Source organism: Acanthochromis polyacanthus, chromosome 10, assembly GCF_021347895.1.
Source record: "Acanthochromis polyacanthus isolate Apoly-LR-REF ecotype Palm Island chromosome 10, KAUST_Apoly_ChrSc, whole genome shotgun sequence".
Taxonomy (NCBI): domain Eukaryota; kingdom Metazoa; phylum Chordata; class Actinopteri; family Pomacentridae; genus Acanthochromis; species Acanthochromis polyacanthus.
In genome coordinates this window covers 34,180,096-34,201,242 of record NC_067122.1, presented here as the reverse complement: position 1 = coordinate 34,201,242, position 21,147 = coordinate 34,180,096, and the positions used below count along the sequence as shown (strand labels likewise).

At 39.6% G+C, this 21,147-nt stretch overlaps 2 protein-coding genes and 1 long non-coding RNA gene across 4 annotated transcripts; 2 read left to right on the top strand and 1 right to left on the bottom strand.

The window, feature by feature from the left end:
• The first annotated feature begins 2,203 nt into the window (after positions 1–2,203).
• Positions 2,204–14,007, top strand: LOC127535688 (uncharacterized). Its single transcript, XR_007944541.1, has 4 exons — positions 2,204–2,274; positions 3,843–3,971; positions 4,476–4,635; positions 13,548–14,007. It is a non-coding gene; the product is annotated as an uncharacterized LOC127535688 (long non-coding RNA).
• On the top strand, positions 4,770–7,328 carry LOC127535661 (uncharacterized). Its single transcript, XM_051954209.1, has 2 exons — positions 4,770–5,252; positions 5,934–7,328. The coding sequence occupies exon 2, from the start codon at positions 6,073–6,075 to the stop codon at positions 7,189–7,191; it is 1,119 nt and encodes a 372-aa protein (XP_051810169.1). The 5' UTR covers positions 4,770–5,252; positions 5,934–6,072; the 3' UTR covers positions 7,192–7,328.
• LOC127535660 (uncharacterized) lies at positions 7,248–10,745 on the bottom strand. Of its 2 annotated transcripts, none has more exons than XM_051954205.1 (3): positions 10,251–10,741; positions 8,742–9,326; positions 7,248–8,301 (listed from the first exon to the last, which is right to left on the bottom strand). In XM_051954205.1, the coding sequence occupies exons 1-3, from the start codon at positions 10,596–10,598 to the stop codon at positions 8,290–8,292; spliced, it is 945 nt and encodes a 314-aa protein (XP_051810165.1). In that variant the 5' UTR covers positions 10,599–10,741; the 3' UTR covers positions 7,248–8,289. The 2 variants fall into 2 exon arrangements, with proteins under 2 accessions (XP_051810165.1, XP_051810164.1); XM_051954204.1 differs by lacking the exon at positions 7,248–8,301 and adding an exon at positions 8,313–8,668 and having other exon boundaries at positions 10,251–10,745.
• Positions 14,008–21,147: the final 7,140 nt, after the last annotated feature.

Sequence of the window (21,147 nt, the reverse complement as noted above, 5' to 3'; positions counted from 1 at the left end):
CCCCCTGGGGCCCCCACTAGCTTTCACTGTCGAGCGTGTTAAGGGACCCTCCCCCGAGACGCGGCCAATATCGATCCTCCATATCAATGACACAATCTGAAGCCTCTAAACACACTGCCGCGGCATGTTTGGAACCCCCCTCATGGGGCCCTGACTGCCCATGCCAGCTTTTACCTTCAAAATGAAGCGAACGTACCCATCTGGGCACGCAAAAAGAAAAAAAACAAGAGGATGAAGAAAAAAGAAAACGGGAAAGTGGTAGGTTCAAACGTGTATAATCTGACATTATTTAGAAAAAGTTATGATGCACTTTGTCCCAGTCTGTAGTCTAACGAAGTACAACTGTCTGCACATGACATGCTTACTGCACCTTAGCCTAGCTTATTTCAATGGTAAAGTCAGTAATTAACAGTAAGCTAACAAGTAACTCATTTGTATTTGGAAGAGGGGGATATCATATACAGGGATGGGAATTTTCCGCCGATTTCCGCCGATTTCATTTCAAGTTTGAACACTTGATGGTAACGACGTTAACGATAGCTTGTTAACGACGATTGTAAACGGCCCAGCAATTGGAAGTCGCTGCGCCGCCGCACACATATCCCCCCCTCAACAACTTTCCGCTGGAATCAGAACTTGCTGATCCCATCCCTGCATATATCTCCTTGAATTTTTTGTATGTCACATACATAAATCAAAAATATTACCAGGAACAGTGAAGCTGGTTGTTCATATTCCAAACAGATATTAATATTCAGCGTGTAGAATACACACCTCTTGCAGCATGAACATGAAGCCAGCTGACTAAATACGCTGTGCATATTTTTTTCCACGTCGGAGGTTCGTTCTTGAAATTTTTAGGACCACAACAGCAACAGATGAAGGTAGGAACTGTTTTTTTTTGTTTAAACAAATAAAGATTACAGTGATTTGCTCTCCTTTTAAACTGTCATCGTGATATGATCTGATTTAATGCAAGAACACAATTAAATGTCAAGCAATTAGCCTACAGTAGGCCGATGTCTTTTTTTACATTGTGGGTATTAGGGTGTCATAAAAAAAAGCTCTATATAAACTAAATGAATTATTATTATTGTTATTATTGTATTCTAACAGTCTCAGGTGAGCTAAGCAGGACATGCCTTCATGCATCAGCAGCATGAAGGCATGTCCTGCTCACCTGAGGCTGATAGAAAAAAAATCATTGTTTGTATACAGCTTTTTTTATAACACCCTAATACCCACAATGTAAAAACAAGAAAAGACGTACTGTAATTTTTTTTACATTTGTGTTATTGCATTAAATCAGATCATATCATGACAGATTTAAAAGGAGAGAAAATCCATGTAAACTTGATTTATTCAAACAAAAAACAGTTCCTACCTTCATTTGTAGAGGTAAGCTGTTCTATTGATGTGACATCAGGGGTTGGTGAAGAGGATGTGCTATGAGGATGTAGGGACGTGATCCAATCAAGCTGCGATGGTGGCAGGGCTTTTTGGGCTGGGCGGTGGGGCCCTGTGGTCACTCTTGCCTAGGGCCCCCAAGGTGACTAGAAACGGCCCTGGATGTATTTATCATTTAGAAAACGGTGAGTGAATGAAAACAGCTGAGATGAACTGCTGAACGACTCATCTTTTTAAGTCTCTGTGTTCATTTAAAATGTGCACATGAGCTATCAAGACACCGTTTGAATTATAAATTCACACAAAGTGACTGACGATCTCTCACTGTCTGCTGTGATGCGCGTCAGTCTGCACCTTTACACACACCGGCACAAAGAGGAGCGCACCTCCACGGAAAGTGAAAGTTAAAGTCACCCAACCATCCTATAATTATGTCTTATAGTGCTTATGTGGTATTTCTTGGTGTTTCTAGTGGATATAGGGTGCATACCTGAATATCTTGTATACTACACCACACGACCTCTGCGTCCTCTCTGCGCTTTTGTGCCTGACTTGAGCGTGAGAAACCGGTGTGACGTGAGTGTGTGTGAAACCAAGCAAATGCGTGAGTCTTAATGCGTGAGAGTTGACAGCCCCAAATTAATTAATTAAATTAAACACTCTTATAACGCACAATTCAATCCACACACAACTACAAAGGTCAACATCACCTCCAATAAGCAAAACTAAATTTTGTGAAATCGTGCACCACAGCCTATCCCCCACTCCCGACAGGAAGCGTGTGTCTTTCTGGCAGCCCTGCGCATGCGCCACGGTCAATGTTGGACGGAATGACGGTAGGATGTTATGAAGGAGTTACCTTCTAAGGTAGGCTAAACATTTTATTGGAATAGCAGGATTTTGTGCAGTGTGCCAACATCCAGCCATGTAATGACTGTGACATCAGTAAAAATGTGCCACTTGCGAGTTTCTGTTGAATTGGTGCAGATGACCGGACGTTTTAGCCCTGATGCTAATGACACTAACGACGCTAACGTAGCATTAGCATAGCGGCGCTATGCAGGCTAATGGTAAGGTAAGCTAGTGGAGTGAGTGGCAGACAGGTGCACTCATTAGTTTGGGGGCAGATGAGTTGAGGGGAGCGCTGCGCAGATTAGCTCCGGTCTTTTTTTTTTGTGAATGTCGCTACAGTTTATGATAAAAACTAATGATACAGTCTTTGGAGGAGGGGATGGCTGATTGATTTTTAAGTAGATTTTGCTGGTTTGAACTTTGATATAAGACAATGTGTTTAGTGTATTGTAATGAAAACACATTGTTCAAATTATTACATTAAAAACTGTGTTCCAGGACTGTACATCATCAGACTTTAAAGGGGATCTATAAATGACTATACTCATCTTGTGTATATAATACAAATAAGCAATGTGTTTGATAGATTAGGGTTGATACTTCAATGATCTACAGATTGTATTTGCTTTTTAAGAGGTTTTTATTATGAAGGTTGATAGTCTGCATTAGTGTTTAGGTACAGCATCAATACAAAATTATGTCCAAGCATTTACAAAACTAATGAATGGTTGTCAAGTTACTTCTCTCCAGCCTGCTCTTCCCAACTTGAAAAAGGAAGCTTTATTTTAAGGGTCCGGGGTCATGCAGGAATTCACTCAGGGCCAGCAGTCTTTTTGCATTTTTTTTTTCTTCTTTTATTAGAATTTTAAAAATATTTCATTTCATTTAACTATGGCTGCTTATGGGCCGCTCAGGTGAAAAACCTGAAGAAACACAAAAGCACATGCGTAAATAAAAACCAACAGAATAAAACATGCAAACAATACAACATTTCACCATGTTAAATACACCAATTTCATTTTAAATAAAGATAATCATCTCAGCAAAAATATTTTAAACTACCATTCAAACACGACTTCCACAGCGATCAATTGACATTTAAATTTACATCTGCGCATAAACTCCAATCTAAAATCTCAATCCATCCACTGTGCCAAGCAAGAACTACGAGACAAAACCGCAAATCCATTCATTCACAAGCAGATGCTGTGTGCCACAAACATTTAAACACTCACACAAATCAAAAAACTAACACACCAACCTCAACTTCACACCGAAAAACCCAACTTGCTAAAAGAGTGATTAAACTCTTACCGGCTGCCTCTCTGGACTCTCAGCAGGCTTCATGACTCTGTGAGTGCTGTTTCTTTGTGCCACTAATCAACCAACACTTAACACCTGTGAAATGAAGCTGCACTATGAGGTGATCAACCCACCTGTGCCCATGAGCTGTCAATCACCACTGACACCAACAGCCACACCCACACATTCAAGTTTGACTTCACAATGGTACATGTTAGTTAACTGAGAATCTGTTAACTAATCTTGGTGATTCTCATTAATAAAAGTCTCCTCTCCAACAGATGAGATGGCTCACATTGGAAGAGTGAGGAAGAGAAAACGAGTCACTCCACAACAAGATGCAGAGCAACACATTCACTCGAAAATTGATAAGGCTGGACTCGAAGAGCGTTTTATCAATCTGCACAAAGGTTAGTTTTTAGATTTTTAATTTGATTTATGGGTATTTTTTTGTATTAAGTCAGCATTGCATCTGATGCATATCTCATCAGGCTATGTGGATTGGGAGAGCTGGATCATGCAGTATTTTTTGAACCATTTTGGTAATATTTGGTTAAAATTTCTGTACATACCTGTATTAATGAATCAGATGCTCAGAGAAATAACTCCACCCTGCTGCCCACCCAGTATTTTTTTTCCCTGCTACAAGGTCATGCCCTGTCTCTATATCAATGCAGTCTTCATGTCTGCATTAGGATGTATCTTGTGATCAAAAAATGTCCACACTTCTATTCATTACTTGTTGTATAATTGTGAATTTAGTAATACTCTGGTTTTGAAAACTTCCAAGGCACACTAGGACTTTTCTGATGGCCCACCATTTGGAAACCACGACTCTTCTGATTTAAAATATGGCAGGCTGCTGTAGTAGATGAAAAATATTGATATGGTGTTTGCTTTTCCTTATTTTGAAGGTCGGGGTGTTTTTGCTACTGAGGCTTTCAGAAAAGAAGATTTTGTGCTTGAATACCGTGGCAACCTTCTCAAACAGGACCACCCCCTTCATTTGAGGCACTATGATGACACTGAAGCAGTGTTCCTGTTTGATTTTAAGTGGAAAGGGAAAAGTTATTGGTAAGTAAGCGTGAATATGCTCCTTCCTTGCATGTGTAATCAGTAGGAATGCATGACATGGGCAGTTTTTCCCCTTTATTCCATGCAAATTGAATAGAAACAATTCCAACAGAAACCACTGATGAATATATTACAAACAGGAACGTTTAATGTGGAGAAGTGCTGCAGGGATGACTTAAACTATCATACTGGTGTCATGCATCAAAAGATGTGAATGACACATTCTTGAAGCACTTTAGAGGAGTTTTTAAATTATTGAGATATATATTGGGTATCCTGATATTGACCCTTTGCGTGTGACGTCACGCTTCGTATAGGAACGCCCCCGCTGTCTGAGTGGACGTCAACACGGAGCCGCCTGTCTTCCCACCAAACACAAATCTCTTGTAAAGAAAACAACCGTAGGCTATTTTGCTTGGGTTTTATCCACTTCACAAAAATGGTAATCGCTTGCTGTGCTGTCGGCTGCACAAATAGGCAGGGGTGCAAGCAAAACTTGTCTTTTTATCGGATACCTCTTGATAAAGACAGACGACGAAGATGGATAGCAACTATCAATCGGAAGAACTGGCAGCCGTCAAAATATTCAAGAATTTGCAGCGAACACTTTGTACAAGGTAAGAAGATTAACACTTACAGTTTACACAAGATATAAAATGCAAAAAAAGTTAAGCAACTTTCAGGAAAATACTTCCTGATCGTTATCACCAACAAATACCTAACACTTTAGACTGCTAACTTAGCTAGCTAAATTAGCTTGCTAATTCCTTCATCATCTATGTTCATATCCCCAAGTACATTTGATCTATTTTTGGGGAGAAACGATTTGGAGAACGTTTACTTCATGTACCTTATCAATATTGACTGAATATTGATAAGATATGTACACTTCATAAAAAAATAACTAAACTTAACCTTGTACAAATTTAAAGAACAAAAATATTGCCTGCCATACTGTTGAATGTGTCGTGGAAAACAAATGATCCGAGGCAATGATTAAATAAAAATCCTTTGTTGAAACGTTTTCATTTCAATACAGAATTTTTATTTAATCAGAGTGCCTCGGATCATCTATTTGCCACAACACAAACAACAGTATGGCAAGGTTTTTTGTTTTTTCATTTGCATTCGATCCCAATTGAGCACCTTAATTGGTCTCAACTCAAACACTTTTGCTCACTCTTGTACAGATTTGTTTGTTTTTTTCAATATATGTCATACAATTATGACAATGCACAGGTTGTGATCGTTGTACAGAACCTTTGCTGATATTACCTTTGTTGACTTATTTATTCCAGGAAAAAAGAGCGAGGACCCCTTGTCCCCTGATTATGTGCCATCAATTTTTGCCCATACCAAGTCCCCAGCAAAAAGACGTGCTCAGGACATTGTCAAGAAATATGACTTGCGACAAAAACTGAAGAAAAAAAGCTGCAGATGTCATCAAGAAATGAAGCTGCCAGGACGCTCCTCAGTCTCTCAACCACAGTACCTGAGTTTGAAGAGGACACTGAAAATGCAGTGGCAGTGTGCGACAACATTTCAAATGAGATTATGTGCCAAACCAGCCTCAGCGGAGAAGACATTGAGATTCTTCAACAAGAGTGTCAACTTTTGCGTAGTGAGACATTTGAACTTAAAGAGAAGCTAGACTTGGACTTCTTTCAACAAAAAAGCCTTGAAAACCTAGACAAACTAAAAACACTCGCTGGACTACACAGTTATGACGTGTTCATGGCCATTTTTGACCTTGTAAAGCCATTTCTCAAAGACACGCCACACCTGACAGGTTTCCAGCAGCTACTCATTACAATAATGCGTCTCAAAGAAAATTTAACTGCATCATTTTTATCTTATCTTTTTGGTGTTCATACTTCAACTGTGTCAAGAGTTTTTACTTATGTGATTAATGTTCTGAATGAGATCTTAGTTCCAGCTTGTGTATTGTGGCCCAAGAGGGAGCACGTCCAAACATCTATGCCAATGTGCTTCAGAAAGTCCTTCAAACATTGCATGTCAGTTATTGATTGTTTTGAGATATTTATTGATAAACCAAAAGATTTAAAGGCAAGGGCTCAAACATATTCTCAATATAAATCCCACAACACCATGAAATATCTGATCAGCATCACTCCACAAGGTGTCATCTCTTTCATCTCAAAGGGCTGGGGAGGAAGAAGTACAGATGCCCACATTACAGCTAACAGTGGCTTTTTGGATCACCTTCAGCCTGGAGATGTAGTCCTTGCCGACCGTGGTTTCACCATCCAGAACCAAGTTGGCCTGTACTGTGCAAAGGTTGAAATCCCTGCGTTCACACGAGGCAAAAAACAACTGGGCGCAGCTGAGCTGGAAGACACCAGGAGACTTGCAGCAGTCCGCATCCACGTCGAGAGGGTCATTGGCCAAGCTCGCTCCAAGTACAAGATGCTGAAGGGACCGGTGCCCATTAGTCTCCTCTCCACTGATGATACAGACTACACTACTCTGGACAAAATAGTGAGAGTAGCGTGTGCCCTTACAAATCTGTGCCCCTCTGTTGTGCCAACTGATTAACTGGTGTGTTCAATTTCCACATATGTGATGAACAGTAATGATGCATTTCAAGAAAGTAATTTAAAGCAACTTTATTTGACTGTTGCCACTTTACACTTGTCAATGTAACAAACAGTGAAATAAAATATATATATATATATATTTTTTGTGTTTATTATTCAAAAACAGATGATCATTTCAAAAGATAATTACAGATGTATTTATGTAGTCAATGGAATTCTTTGAATCCTTTAAAACATTGCAGTAAAAAACTTGATTCAACTTTTTGTTTGTCATCTCCTAAATTAAAAATATTCCCAGACATACCTAAAATGTGCTAAGGGGTTCTGATTAGCAGTGGTGGAAAGTAACATTTCACTTGTACTTACTACAGAAATTAAATAGTTCTTTGGTGTATGTGTACTTTTACTTGCAATTGCATACAATTTAGGGCAGGTAATTGTAATTAGTTACTTTTGAAATTGTATAATATTTTTCACTTCAAACAAAAAATGTGCAGCCTAAAAACAGAACTGATAAAAAGAATGAACAATGCTGCTGAATTGTTTGTTCAAGTGGTTTCACCCCTCCTCCAATCCTTCCACTGACTCTGTGCTCTCAGTGATATCTGATAGTAATTTTTCTGGACATGTATATTTTTTGGCCAGTAGTTCAGGTAAAATGGCTGACCTGAAGAACATTTCTACCTTCTCAACTTCTCCTGTAAAGAAATCAACATTCGGCTCAATCCTCTGTAAGAAATAGTCTGATTCAGACCACACCATAAAGTCACAGTACTTTCGCTCAGTCACAAACAATTGAGCTTGCACCTGGTAGTAGTAGGCATGGTCTCTGCTGAGTGTGTAGAACCCATTTGTGCTGTCAATGCAGAAGTTCTTTTTATTTGTAGCACCAAGGATTCCTGAATCTTTGGCACAATGTGGACATTTTATCTCCAGAACACCATTACCGCAGCAGGTGCAGGAGAGTAGTGCATCAGGAGAAGCTCCGAGGTAGGGTCGGCTGGGGTTGATGTGCAGTCCAGAGTCGCAAACTCTCATGTCCTGGTGCTGTAGTGCAGTGATGTCTTCATACACCTTCCTGGCTGTCTTCTCATGTTCACACCCCCATCTGGGAAAAAAAAGATATATGTATATCAAGTGTTACTTCTTCACAGGAAACTTTTCATTAGCTTTAATCTGAGATTTCCCTATATATTCAAAGCTCCACATGTTTTCTTTCCTCAAAGAATTATAAATGCACTCATTCAGATTTAATTTGATAAATGTTTGTATGTTTGACACACATGCCTTGTTGCCACCGTAGAAAAGCGGCTCTGGTCGGGGTAACATATTTGTCTAATTAAAGATTTGGAGGGATTGGAAGGATCTGTTCTTGCTGCTGACTTGAACCTCGATGCAGTCACCCTGCCAGCTCTCATGTCAAACCATAGCCTGGACTGTCCCTGTTGTCGTGTTTCTTCCTCAACTTTTACTGCCTATAACATTTAAAAAAGCATTACCATAATGTAATGACTTTTTTGTTATGTGTAAAATCAGATGTAAAATTACCTGTTCTAGTGTGACTCCCATCTTCGTGAATACCTCATCACATTTCATCATTAGGTCAGAGGCAGACAGCTTACGGTTATGAGGGTTGTATAATTCTGTCAGAGGCTGAGGCAATTTTAGAGAGATCACTTTTGGCTGGAACTGGTCACAGTACCCTGGTAATATGCTCAGGAGTCCACTCTTCTCTGATGCAGTTGAGGCTGCTCCATCCAGATCCTTGTAGAATTTTTCAGTTGCATCCATAGACACTTTTATTTTCTTTGCATGTCGTTTTTTATAGGATTTGTTGCTTTTGTTGTTATGTTTCTTTAAGGGATTTGAGAAATCAATCCCTGTGGCTTCTTCATAAAGTGCTTTACCCACTTTTACTGGAGGAAGACCCCATTGCCTTGGTCCATCAGTGCAACTTTTTTCTTCCAGGCGTTTTACAGCAGAATCAAGGGCGTAGAGAAGAGCAGCAATGTGAGAGCACACCTCTCCCAGACCTGCTTTACATGTGCAGTGGCCACAAGTTACAGTCCCATCTTTCTTCAAAGATACCCATGGCTTTAAAGGTGCTTCAGACAGGGATTGGCTATGATGAACCTGAAATGACAAATGTTAATGTAAGAGGTTTAGTGGTAAATAACTTACATTTCACTAAGTTGGGCTTTTGCTGTGTGTGACAGTGGTGGAAAAAATACTTAAGTACAAAACAGAAGCAATACATTCCCCTAAGTTCAAATAAAAGTATCAAGTTAATCGTATCAGATTTCAAAACTACTAAGAGAGTAAAAAAATAAAGTACTCTGCACACCCCTAAACTAAACCAGGAAGAAATTATGTATAATTCATAAACCAGAGCTATAACTAAACAAGACTGCAATTGAAATCAATCAAAATGAAATGAACCAACGAAGTTTTAGATCGGACTAAACCAGGACTAAAGCTTGACTAAAGATGGCATAAACAGTCAGCACAAAACTGAACTTAATACCAATAATAACTAAGACACTTTTTATCTAGCTTAAATGGTAAAGACTAATAAAGAGTGAGAGATTCACTTGAAACGTTGCTGCTGTAACAAATCTGTGTCCAGTTGTCTGTTTAAAGTCTTTTTTCACTATGGAGAACTGTTCCTGGACTAATGAGAGCATTCACAAACATTTCCTTCAAATCTAAAAAGTAGTAGAGTATGATACTGGCTAATGTAATAAAGTAAATGTAAAAAGGATTCTTCATAAGAAGTATTGATGTGAAATAAAACTACTAAGAATTTGTACTTTTCACTTGAACTAGAACTTTTTACTTGGTCACTTTCCACCACTGGAGTGTAGTAGTGCATGTCAAAAGTTAAAAAACAGTAACTAAAATAACACCTCAGCTGTACGCTCAAATAAAGTAAATACTTTATGTGTCTTACTTTATGTGAGCGTACAGCTGAGGTGTTATTTTAGTGACTAAATATGTAAACACATTCATTTGAAAGCATTAGCTTTCAAATGAAGCTAAAGGAGCTAGCTAGCTTACCTTAGCCATGATGAGGTACTGTGTTCCCCCGGAGTAAGCGTAGCATTTTGTCCCGGTGACCCAACCAGCAACAAAAAACTGGTAAGCATCCAGGCTTTTGTACGCTTTTAAATCTGCACCAGTGTAAGGGGATACAGCATTTATCACATAATGATATAAGTCGTGTGGAGTAAATTCCGGCAAAACCGGCGAGTTGATCAAATCCTCAAACACAAGAGGAGGGAGAAGATAGGGGTCCGTTTCTAAGCCTGCTAATTCTAATTTCTGTACATATCGATCTCTGTGAACTCCTGCTAAGTGGGCAACTTCCAACGACAGTTGAGCTGGAGATGAACTGGTAGAAGCCATGACGATTAGAGGAAAAAATATTGCTAAAAACAATAGCGGTCGCTACTTTTTCCTTCTGCTGCCATATTTCCGTCTCTTGCTTCCGACGTCCACTCGCGCTGGATCACGTGACCTTGTGACGTAGGTGCAAAGGGTCAATAGCCTGAAATTATCGTGTCACCCAGCCCTAATCTGAACAGTTTTATACACGAGAAAACTCAAATGAGACATTTGATGGTTAAATATGTTTAAATGGCTTAAACTCCTAAAACTCCTTCCTGCTTCACCTGATCTTCACAGAGCATGGGTGCTTCACGAGCACTTGGATTCTAGAGTTCCATGCCTTCACTGGCCTCATGTAAAAGGGATAGTCACTCTAAATATATAGTACATTTTGTCAGGCAAAAATTGAAATATAGTATAAATCTTCATTTAGTCAGCCCCAGTAACAGATGCTGTGATGCTTTCATCTCTACAATAAACCCACAAGGGTTACCTTTGTTTTGATACTAAGATTACTCATATAGGTCTTGTAGTTGCAGAGATATTCTCTATTTTTCGTCCAGCTCTAGATTCATATTGTACTTAAATGGCTTGCTCAGCTGTTGAAACAAACTTTCCCTTTGATCAAATCTCTCTTTATCCAAATTTTACATGATATTTTTAACTGTCTACTATGCTTAACAATGTATACAAACCAAGTAAGTAACTTTAAGTCTGATCTTTATTGTTCTTTTTCTTAAAGCTGCTGTCCCTCCCTCCCTCTGATTTCGTCCCTTTATTTGTGCACGTGCGCAGTACCTGACAGGAGTGCCCAGAGTGCTGCAGCATCTCGCCTGTTTTGCTGTTTTCCCCTCTTCTACATTTAGTAAATAATAAAGGAATTACGTTAGAATGCTGTATTGAGTCTAACTAGTCCTAATACCAAAATAACATGAATCTGCTAGGACGAACGAGTAAAGTTTCAATATGTGATTACACTCGTGTATCCCTCTCGATGACGTTGTTTATCAAACTTAGTGCATTTACGCGTGTATATGTGTTAGATTGTTTATTTATTTCTATCGAGAGTTCAGAATTGCATGACTCCTCTGACGAACAGTATGTCCCAGACGCCCCAACATCTTCCTCCAGAGGTCGGGCATCTAAACGAAGCCGTCAGGCGGGCTATGGAGGCCGTGGTCGGGGAGCGACGCGAGCACCCCGAGCCAAAAAACGTCCTGCAGTCTCTTGGCCTGACAAGCCGTGGGATTGGTAACTTTTCTGGAAGTTGCTGATCCCTGATGCTCTCTCCTCCACAAGCAAAACAAATGTGCGCGCGGTTGCGTAGTGCGTAGCTCGCCCACCTCTGCATGGGCTTGCTTGCTGTGCGCGTAACCGTTGATTGACAGCATGACAAAGCTGAAGCTCGAACTTGATTGGTCGGCAGCAACCGGTGCTTTTTGGAATAACATGGGGGTCTATGAGAGGAAGGCGGAGCTCAGGAATAAATTTTCATATCGCGTTATACTAACTTTATATTATAGTATCGAACTAGACCAGGGGTCGGCAACCTGCGGCTCCGGAGCCGCATGCGGCTCTTTCAGCCCTCTGTTGTGGCTCCCTGTAACTTTGGAAAATAAATTGTTCTGCCTTTCAGGCGCGTTTCAATGCATTTTAATATAGAGAGTTTTATTATAAAATTACCGCTCTTATTTTGACGTGTCACTCCACCGGATGTGCTGCTGGGGTTTTTTACCCCGGGACATGAGAGCGCTAAGTTGATGCAGAGAAGATAGAGAAGCAACGCCTGTAGTTTCATATAGTTTTGTACTCAAGAATGGCAAGTCTGTATATTAAAGCTCCACTCCAAGAAAGACACGTCTTGTCTTTGAGTCAAAAGTACTCGTGATAGGGTAATACACGTTACTCGCAAGAACATGGTTCGATGTCCAGGCAGCAGGTCAGAGAGTCAGAGGAGTGTCGTCTTGGAAAAATAGGGCAGCGACTTACCGGAGAAAAGTTATTAGCTTAAGATAAATAGATAAATAGATTTTACAAGTTAAATAGACATTCGCAAAATACTGATTTCCAGCTAACATTACGTAACATATGAGGTCCAAGAGCAAAAATGACATGAACATGGTAAGATAAATATTAGTGGTAGGACACAATTTAAAAAATGAATCTATCTAATTAGAGGCTTTGTAATTAATTAATCACGACTGATTAACAAGGGCATAGAGGTAAAAAAGCGATATATGCAGTGTTGTCTTCATTTTAAATGCCAAAAGGATTTTGCGGCTCCCGTTGTTTTCTTTTCTGTGGGAAACGGGTCGAAATGGCTCTTTGAGTGTTAAAGGTTGCCGACCCCTGAACTAGACTAACACATAAGCTTTGTAAAACAATGATACATAAATTGAAAACAAACGGAAACTCCGGACAGCAGCTTTAAGTCTTGATGTATCAGTTGAAGACAAGTCGCTGGGAATGCTTGTGAACAATGACAACAACAAGCCTAACTGCAAGATGAAAACTATTGATATTGGTGGGATGCCACATCTATGCTTGTTTGCAATAAAAGACATTACTCCAGGGGAAGAAATAACTTACAACTATGGGAATGCAGACTGGCCTTGGCGCAAGCAGGTGCACCAGCATACCATGGATAATTGAATGGGGACCAATTTAACAACTTTTCCTTTCAAATGATGAAAATATTACATAAGGTAAAATTGTGATAAAATTTGTTTAATTGTTTGAGTATGAATGTAACATGCTTTTCCATGAAATTTCCTGGAGATGGGTGGTATCCAGTTTTTGATGCATTTAAGCCCTGCATGAATTTAACTTGGTTGAACGTCTGTTAACACTGAGCAGTTAAAATGATTTCAGACTTGACATAAATGGAGCCACCTTCATCCTCACACACTTAAATTCAAGCTTTACTTCTTGTTGGTTTCTCAAATTGTATCTTGTTTCTGTTTCCAGCAGAAATCATCACCTGAAGTCAGCGAGCAGACTGTGGATGAGAGTGATCATCAGATCATTGTTCATTTTATATTTCTCTTTTGGAAGAAATAGACTCAGCTTGTTACTTAGCTAACGGACAAAATCTCTGGTTAAAGTGTACCCTGGTAAAGCGTACTTGTTGATGTACACTGTTAGTTGGAAGTATACTTATCTCAACATTTTTCTGTATACAAAATAGTGTCACTTTGATGCTGGCCCCTCCTGTTCCCTAAATGGCAAATTATGGTGCCATTTGTATGTTTCTAGCCACAGATATTGGTTTCTCTGAGCTCTGCAGTCAATTATTTTTACTGACAGCACTGACCAGCTAGCCAAATTCTTGACCCCTGTGCAAAGTCTGTAATTTTAGAGGAGTTTTTATTTCCTCTGTTGTACATGATGTCCACACATTGTGTTAGTAAAACACATTTTGACAGCATACCTTAGTTTGTTGGGTGATGTTTATTTTTATGCAAATTTGATTCTGGTGCCAATGTGGCTAACATATTGAGTCTAAATCTTAAAATAAAGTGTTTTCGATAGAATTTTATTGAATCCCAACTGTTGTTGATAGTCCTGCCAACATAAAACTTAATATGGCAAGGATTGGCCATTAGTTAAGCCATTGTCCTTCAGTTGTTTTGGTTTATATTGAATAAGTTAAATAAGAATAAGTGAGTGCATTTCTTTAGATGTCAAGAGCTACTCAGGAGCAGTGTTGAGACTGAATTTGAGGGTTGAATATTCTCATAACTCAAACATGGCAAAAACGCATGCTAAAATTACTTTTATAGATTTTTGTCCCCAAAGGAATTTGAGGCACCTAAAAGTGACTTTTATGAGTTTGTGTATCTGTGCACAGTTGAAGTCCCCAAAATTGACATTAAAATTATTTGTCCTCAATCTCAAGGTAAAAATTCTAGTTGGACAAAAGTTGTTTTAAACTAAAATCTGAGGGGATTCTCATAATCTGTATATTTTTAGTGATACATCCCACTTGCTAGCATCTCTCTAAACCATTCAGAAAGTGGTGTTCCCGAAAGCAGGGTGTTTTGATGTGCACCCCCAAAGAGGACATAAGTGTGTGTGTGTGTGTGTGTGTGTGTGTGTGTGTGTGTGTGTGTGTGTGTGTGTGTGTGTGTGTGTGTGTGTGTGTGTGTGTGTGTGCTTGTTTCTGCTATACCGGTGGGGACTTTGACCTGACTATTTGCTATAAAGGTGGGGACTTGTCTTACGGTGGGGACCTAAAATGAGGTCCCCACGGGTGGCAACACCGTTTTCTTGGCCATATTGTTGTTAATAAAAAATGTAAAAGTGCAAAAACGTTTGTTTAGGGTTAGGCATTGATTTGGTGATGGTTAAGGTTAGGGTAAGGGTTAGGAGTTAGATATGAATGGGAGTCAATGGTAAGTCCCCACCGGTATAGAAAAACAAACATGTGTGTGTGTGTGTCAGTAATTACGTGGTACACTGATTCTTTAAATGCTTCCCTTGTGCACCCAAGTGTAAAACCTATAAGCTACAAGATTGCCATATGTCTCCTCCTTCCCTCGGAAACAGCACCGTGCCGGCATGATGTACAGAATGGACACACTCCTCTGGTAATAGGTATGACGTGACATGTGTCGGGGAAAAGGTGATGAATGTTTATTTAAACAACTTAAAACCACAGGGAAGCCCATATACCGCCTGGTAAACCTAAAAAGCCAAAGAACGCAAAGAACAAAAGGAAAACTACCAAACTACTGCAGGCTCCTCAGCCACTGGAGGCCTGGAAAACTCACAAACCCTCACAAACAGCTCTACAAAGCTGACAGGTCACCACTGCTCCACACAGGACTGCTGAGAGAAGAGGCCAGAGAGCGAGAGAAAGACCACAGCTCTCTCCTGCTACATGTACTCTCCTGCTCAATCAGACTAAACACCAGCACCTGCCACACCTTCACAGCAGCAGAGGAGCCTGGAGAGAGAGGGGGGGGGGGGCACAAAGCAGCACACCAACACACAGGGCATGTAACAGTGTGACTAACTGGAAGAGTTAGGGTCAGAGAGTGGTGACTAGGGAACCTTTTAGAGGATAATAATCTGTATTTCCTTTGCTATATACCCTTAATGTGGCTCTAGAGGCTAAATGGCTCATTTCCCTGCCCAGGGAGTTCTCCAGGTTCAGGTTCAGGTTCAGTTTAATGAAATGGTTTGATTCCACAGGAGAACACATCTGCATAGCAAACTACATGACAGTATGCCCAATGGAGGCCTGCACATTTAACATTTTGACCCAGGGATTACCTGAGTAACTGCTAGTGGGCATCAGATTTGCGCTCATCCTCAATGAGAGTAACCGGCGTATCTGACTTCTCTAATGCCATTTCCAGCTGAGGCTGCAGACAGTGTTCAGGTTTCCATACATTGTGAGCATATGGATGATACAAAACTACAAAGGTCAAAGTTTTCATAATGCAAACTGCACTGGTTACTCAAGAACACACACATAACTTATATGAAAAACTTTGAATTCTTATTGCTGCAGCAGTTTTGCAGAAACTAAACAGTATGAACAATTAAAACACTGAAACGTATGATAGTGTTGACATGTCATAGTTCCACAAGTTCTTCCATGGGACTGAAATGCTAAAGAGATGATTTGGAGCCAGCAGGATTATTTATTGTCCACTAGTGTTGGGCGTTGACAGCTGGTTGCTCTGTACCGTTAGCATCTATGTCTTAATAAGTTAAAAAGTGAAGAGAGTCACGGTCGCAGTAACTCTAACCTCCTGTTCCTCAAAGACTCAGGATGGAGAAAATACAAATGATATCTTACCGTATTGTCCTCTGACCATGTCAGTAACAGAAATCTGACCTCTGATCTGCCGTTCATGACCCAATCACATCTCCTGAGTCACAACCTTTCATAAGCCCTCTAGGCGGATGCTGTTGTCATTGTCTAGTTAACCTATGGGTGAACTGTGAACCACGGCACACATCTTTAAGCAGTTTCTGACAGCTTTTCTTTCTTTTTATTAGAGAGGTAAAACAACATGCTATAAAACAGCAACAAACGTGGCATAGATGAGGATAGAGATACATGTAATAGAGTGCAAAGGCAGTGGGTGTAATTCTTCTTCTCTGTTTTCTCTCCACAGCTCATGTGGAATTCATAGATTTACACGACCCACTAAGTCACAACATACACATTAACTGGAAAGATATAATGTTGAAATAAACAGGAACTTTGATCTTCTGGTGTCTACTGTTTCAGAAGAAGCAGCTATAGGTGTCCAACTGGAGAGAAGTCATCCAGGATTTGTAGCTATGAGTAAGAAAAGGTGTCTGTTGGACAAACAGACAAAGACTTGGACCACTAAGAAACTCAGCGTTCTTCATGAGTGACTGCACCAGAGAATGAGAAGAAAAACCTTCACCCCAGTCAGTCTGTCTAACACTAAAACAGCTCTACAGTGGCAGTGCTGAAACAAACTAAATGAGTGTTTAGACACAGCTACACCTGAGATCTTGAGATAGAAGTCATGTCACATTTAATTTTAAGAACATTTTACAGCTCGACCAGGTGTGTAAAAACTCCAATAGGGGCTAGCTGCTGGAGCTCATATTACTGCATTTCTCTGTTGAGTTTGATATGTTCCTACTGATAGTGTTTTGGTTGGAGTTCTACATACTTCCCATCCACACCAACAGAGACACATGCAGAAATGACATCTCTGACATGTCGTTTTATCGCCCTGCTGTCATGCACACTTCATCTGTCTCTGAGTTATTTTAAAGGAAGACAGACAGAAATAAAAACAAGTTCTATACCTCCAAACCTATGTAGAGATGTAGAACGGCATGCTGCAACCCTCCCTCCATCTCTTTTATCTGGAGACTGAGCACTGAACCACCTGATGCTTTCATGTGATGAGAGAGAATGGCAATTAGTGCTGCATGTTTGCATAAGTGTGTGTGTGTGTGTGGGGGGGGGGGGGGGGGTGAGAGAGAGAGAGAATTAAAAAGAGTTAGTCTATCAACTAAGATGCAACTGCTGCATGACTGACATGAACTGAAAGACATCTGGGGGAAATGTAAGGCTGTCTTATCTCTGACTTCCTTTTTATCATTCACTTGTTCTATTCTCTGTACCTCTGCAGGCGGTGAAGGCGGAGAGCAGACAGACAGAGAAACAGTCAAAATATAGAGAAAATAAGAAGGTGGAAGTAGAAGAAATGAGGCTACAATAAACAAAAGCCAACGAATTGGTGAAGAGAGAGAATGAAGAAAAGAACAAAGTCTCATCAGATGAGATATGTTTAAACTTAAATAAAGACTGAAAATGAGACACAAACAACAAATCTGGGGGAAACTGTTGCTTCAGAAATTAGCTTGCCACAGAGCATCTTTTGGGTTTTTTTGTTTGTTTTTTAGTTCACCAAAGCAAATGAACTGTGGAACACAGTGTTCAGTAATAATCCTAATTATATCATTTCAAATAGTAAAATCTCTTGGTTATTCTTAGTTTATAATAACATCATTGTATGTTTTATATTTCATAAAGGCATAATATTTCTATTTTATGACATTTTTCATTCAGTGCCACTTTTAACAATTATATATTTTATTTTTAACAACTTCATAAACCAAAATATTACCAGTTATCTCCTGTTGAAAAATTCTAAACACAGAAATTAAATCTCTTCAGCTCTAAGGCCTTATTTGGGCAGCATTCCTCCTACATCTAGGAAGTAAAATGTACTAAATTATTTTTGTGTGAGCTTGGATTATTACTCAAACAGTATCTAGAGTTAGCAGTGTTTGCTAACGCTAGTCAGGACGTCTTTCTGTCTCTTATTTCGGAAACATCTTTAAAGGGGCCAAAGTTATAGCACTATACCTCTTCATTTCAAATGGATGTGACTAATTTTTTAAAAGCATATTTTTGCACAATAGCCCATCATGACAATGCCAGCTGTTTGCAAATACAAAAGAAATATATGAGACATTTAAATGAATGAAATGGTTGCAGGTGGGCCGATAACTACTACCTGTTTATGTGCAGTTTAAATGTCTCCTACTATGATAGAAAGAATTAGGAAGGTGGGTGATGTCTTACTACTAACTTAGAGGAGATCATTGATCAGACATGTGCAGGGTGTTGTTATTGTCGTTCTATACATAAATAGTGTGGATTTCAAAACAAATCTGGCATGGCGTTCAGGACTTGCCATGAGTTTGCTGTGTGAGCGTTTAATGGAACACCAGGCAGGGTTTTCATCTGAGCACCACAACAAAGAAAGCCGCAGAACAGAGAAAAACAAAACCTGATTTGTGACAGAGATTGAACTAATTCAACAAATTAGATCACTCATCAGTGAGCTCATTAACGAGATTCATCATGGTAGGCATCTTGGAGAGCAGAGCTACCTTTGTCAAGACAAACAACTCTGTTCCTGAAATCTGAAGGATGAGACAACGACTGTGTTAGAGTGGAACATATTGACAGCCATATGGTGTATATTTAAGCTGCTTTGCACTTCTAGAAGAACAATTACATTTAAGCCTGAAGTGTTCTTTAGAAAGAGTAGCTATGTGGCATAGAAACTGTGTACATACTTTATTTACAACCTTCAGCAAGAACTCCAGAGCTGCAGGTTTCAGCTCAGGGATGCTGAAAGTCACTCCATGCATGAATGTAGTAACTAGGAAACATGAAATAGCATGACAAAGCACAAGCATTAGCATTTCTGGATCCTCATGAATCATGATTTTGCCAACAGTTTCACACAGAACAGTGTGTACCTAGAGGTATCCAGGGCTGTATGATGATGGTGCAGCAGCTCCAAACCAAGGTCACTCTGACTTTAAAAATTCAGACAATTCAAAATGGTAATTCATTTAACATGTTTCTCGATCTAAAACCTATTACAGAGCCCAATGGAATCAGCTTGTTTGGTGATTTATTCTGTATTTTTTCAGGCTCTAGTCTAAGTGGAACTTGAAACTAAAGGTTAAAGTATAAGAAACAGTATCTGTCCCTGTGAAAATGTCTTTCTAAGTTTTGCTAGACTACAGACTGTAGTTGTGTTGTGTCTTGATTGGTTTCTGCAGCAGCTGTGACAATTTACAGACGACATTGAGGGAATACGGGGCGATTTGAGTGACTCCTCATTTAGCTTACCAATAGAACAATTTAGAACTCTTCTCAGAGGTGATTGGCTGTACATGTTCACGGTCCCCTGTCATCTATCATGCTGCACGTGTGAAGCAAAATCTGTCAGCAGGATGGCTGCTTGAGGCACGATGTGAGGAAATTTTCTGATAACTTCAAATGAATGATGGATAGGTAGAATTATGATTGATAGACGGAGCCTGGCGGATTGAGTGGCTAATTGTGCCGTGTTGCTGCTTGAGGCTCCTGACTGTCAACACTCATTCTGAGTCTTATTCTCGCTTAAACTTTCAACACAGAAGATTTTGAAATAGGGTTGTAACTGTGGACACCAAAAAACATTTTTATTACATGACATCCAAAATGCTTGGAACTAAAACCAGTAGATGGTGTTTTTGAAATAAAAATCCAAAATGCTGGGTAAAAGCTGTGGTATCTCAACTACTCTGTCAAAGTAGCTCAGCAAAGATGGACGTCTCTGTTTCAGAACCATATCCCAACGGGGAACACAATCTTTGGTCTTCATTATAGAGCAATGTTTGAAATACAACTAAACGACAAAACTGACTGATGTGGGTTTCAAGTGTCTTTAGACTAAAAGTGCAGCAGCATTACAGTAGCTGAAGGAACATTCAAATAAATGTGTTTTCCAGTGGTTGTAGATTGATTTTTCTACATCCTTCTTTGCCTCCCCTGACAACAGGGCTCTCTGTCCTTCTTCGGATGCAGTTTGCACAGTTGCATAAAGTGACTTCATTTTCCCAAGAGATTTCCCACAGACTGAACTGCATTCTAAAACCAAGGCTTACAGGGAGCCAGTCTAAATGGTAAATGTGCCATTATTCAATAGACATTACTTTGGACTGCTTTGAAAACAAATACAGCATGTAAGACTGTCCTTTATGACCAGGGTAAGAGCTTAGACGTAAAAGTAGTGAAATAACCCCCATGCCCGAGGCTATTTTCAGGGTAAACTCCCCACACCTAACTACTTAGTTTGCTTCATTTAGTGCATACAGAGTATTTCAGAATGTATCAGATGATTTGTCATGATTCTAAAGAGTCTGCTAAACTGCTAAAGTCTCTTAAATTAGTAGATGTTTGTGCTTCCTAGTTGATTTAGTTCTTTTGACAGATGTTGCACGATGATAGGGGCTGCATATGTATTTTTAAACCACTATTTAACAGCATTTACAAGCTTTGGATGAAGCTTTTGTTAGTACTTTCTTTTCATAGAATTCTGCTCTTTTTGAGCTTTGAGTTTCTTCTATTTCATTTTCCATTTTGTGCTGCAACAATGCATCGCTATATATACATTTGACTGGTAATGTCTAATGTTTACCTTAATACTTACTATTTTACTACTTTTTGACTGTTTTACTATTGCAGGGACAAAGTTTTACAGCAATGAAACAACAG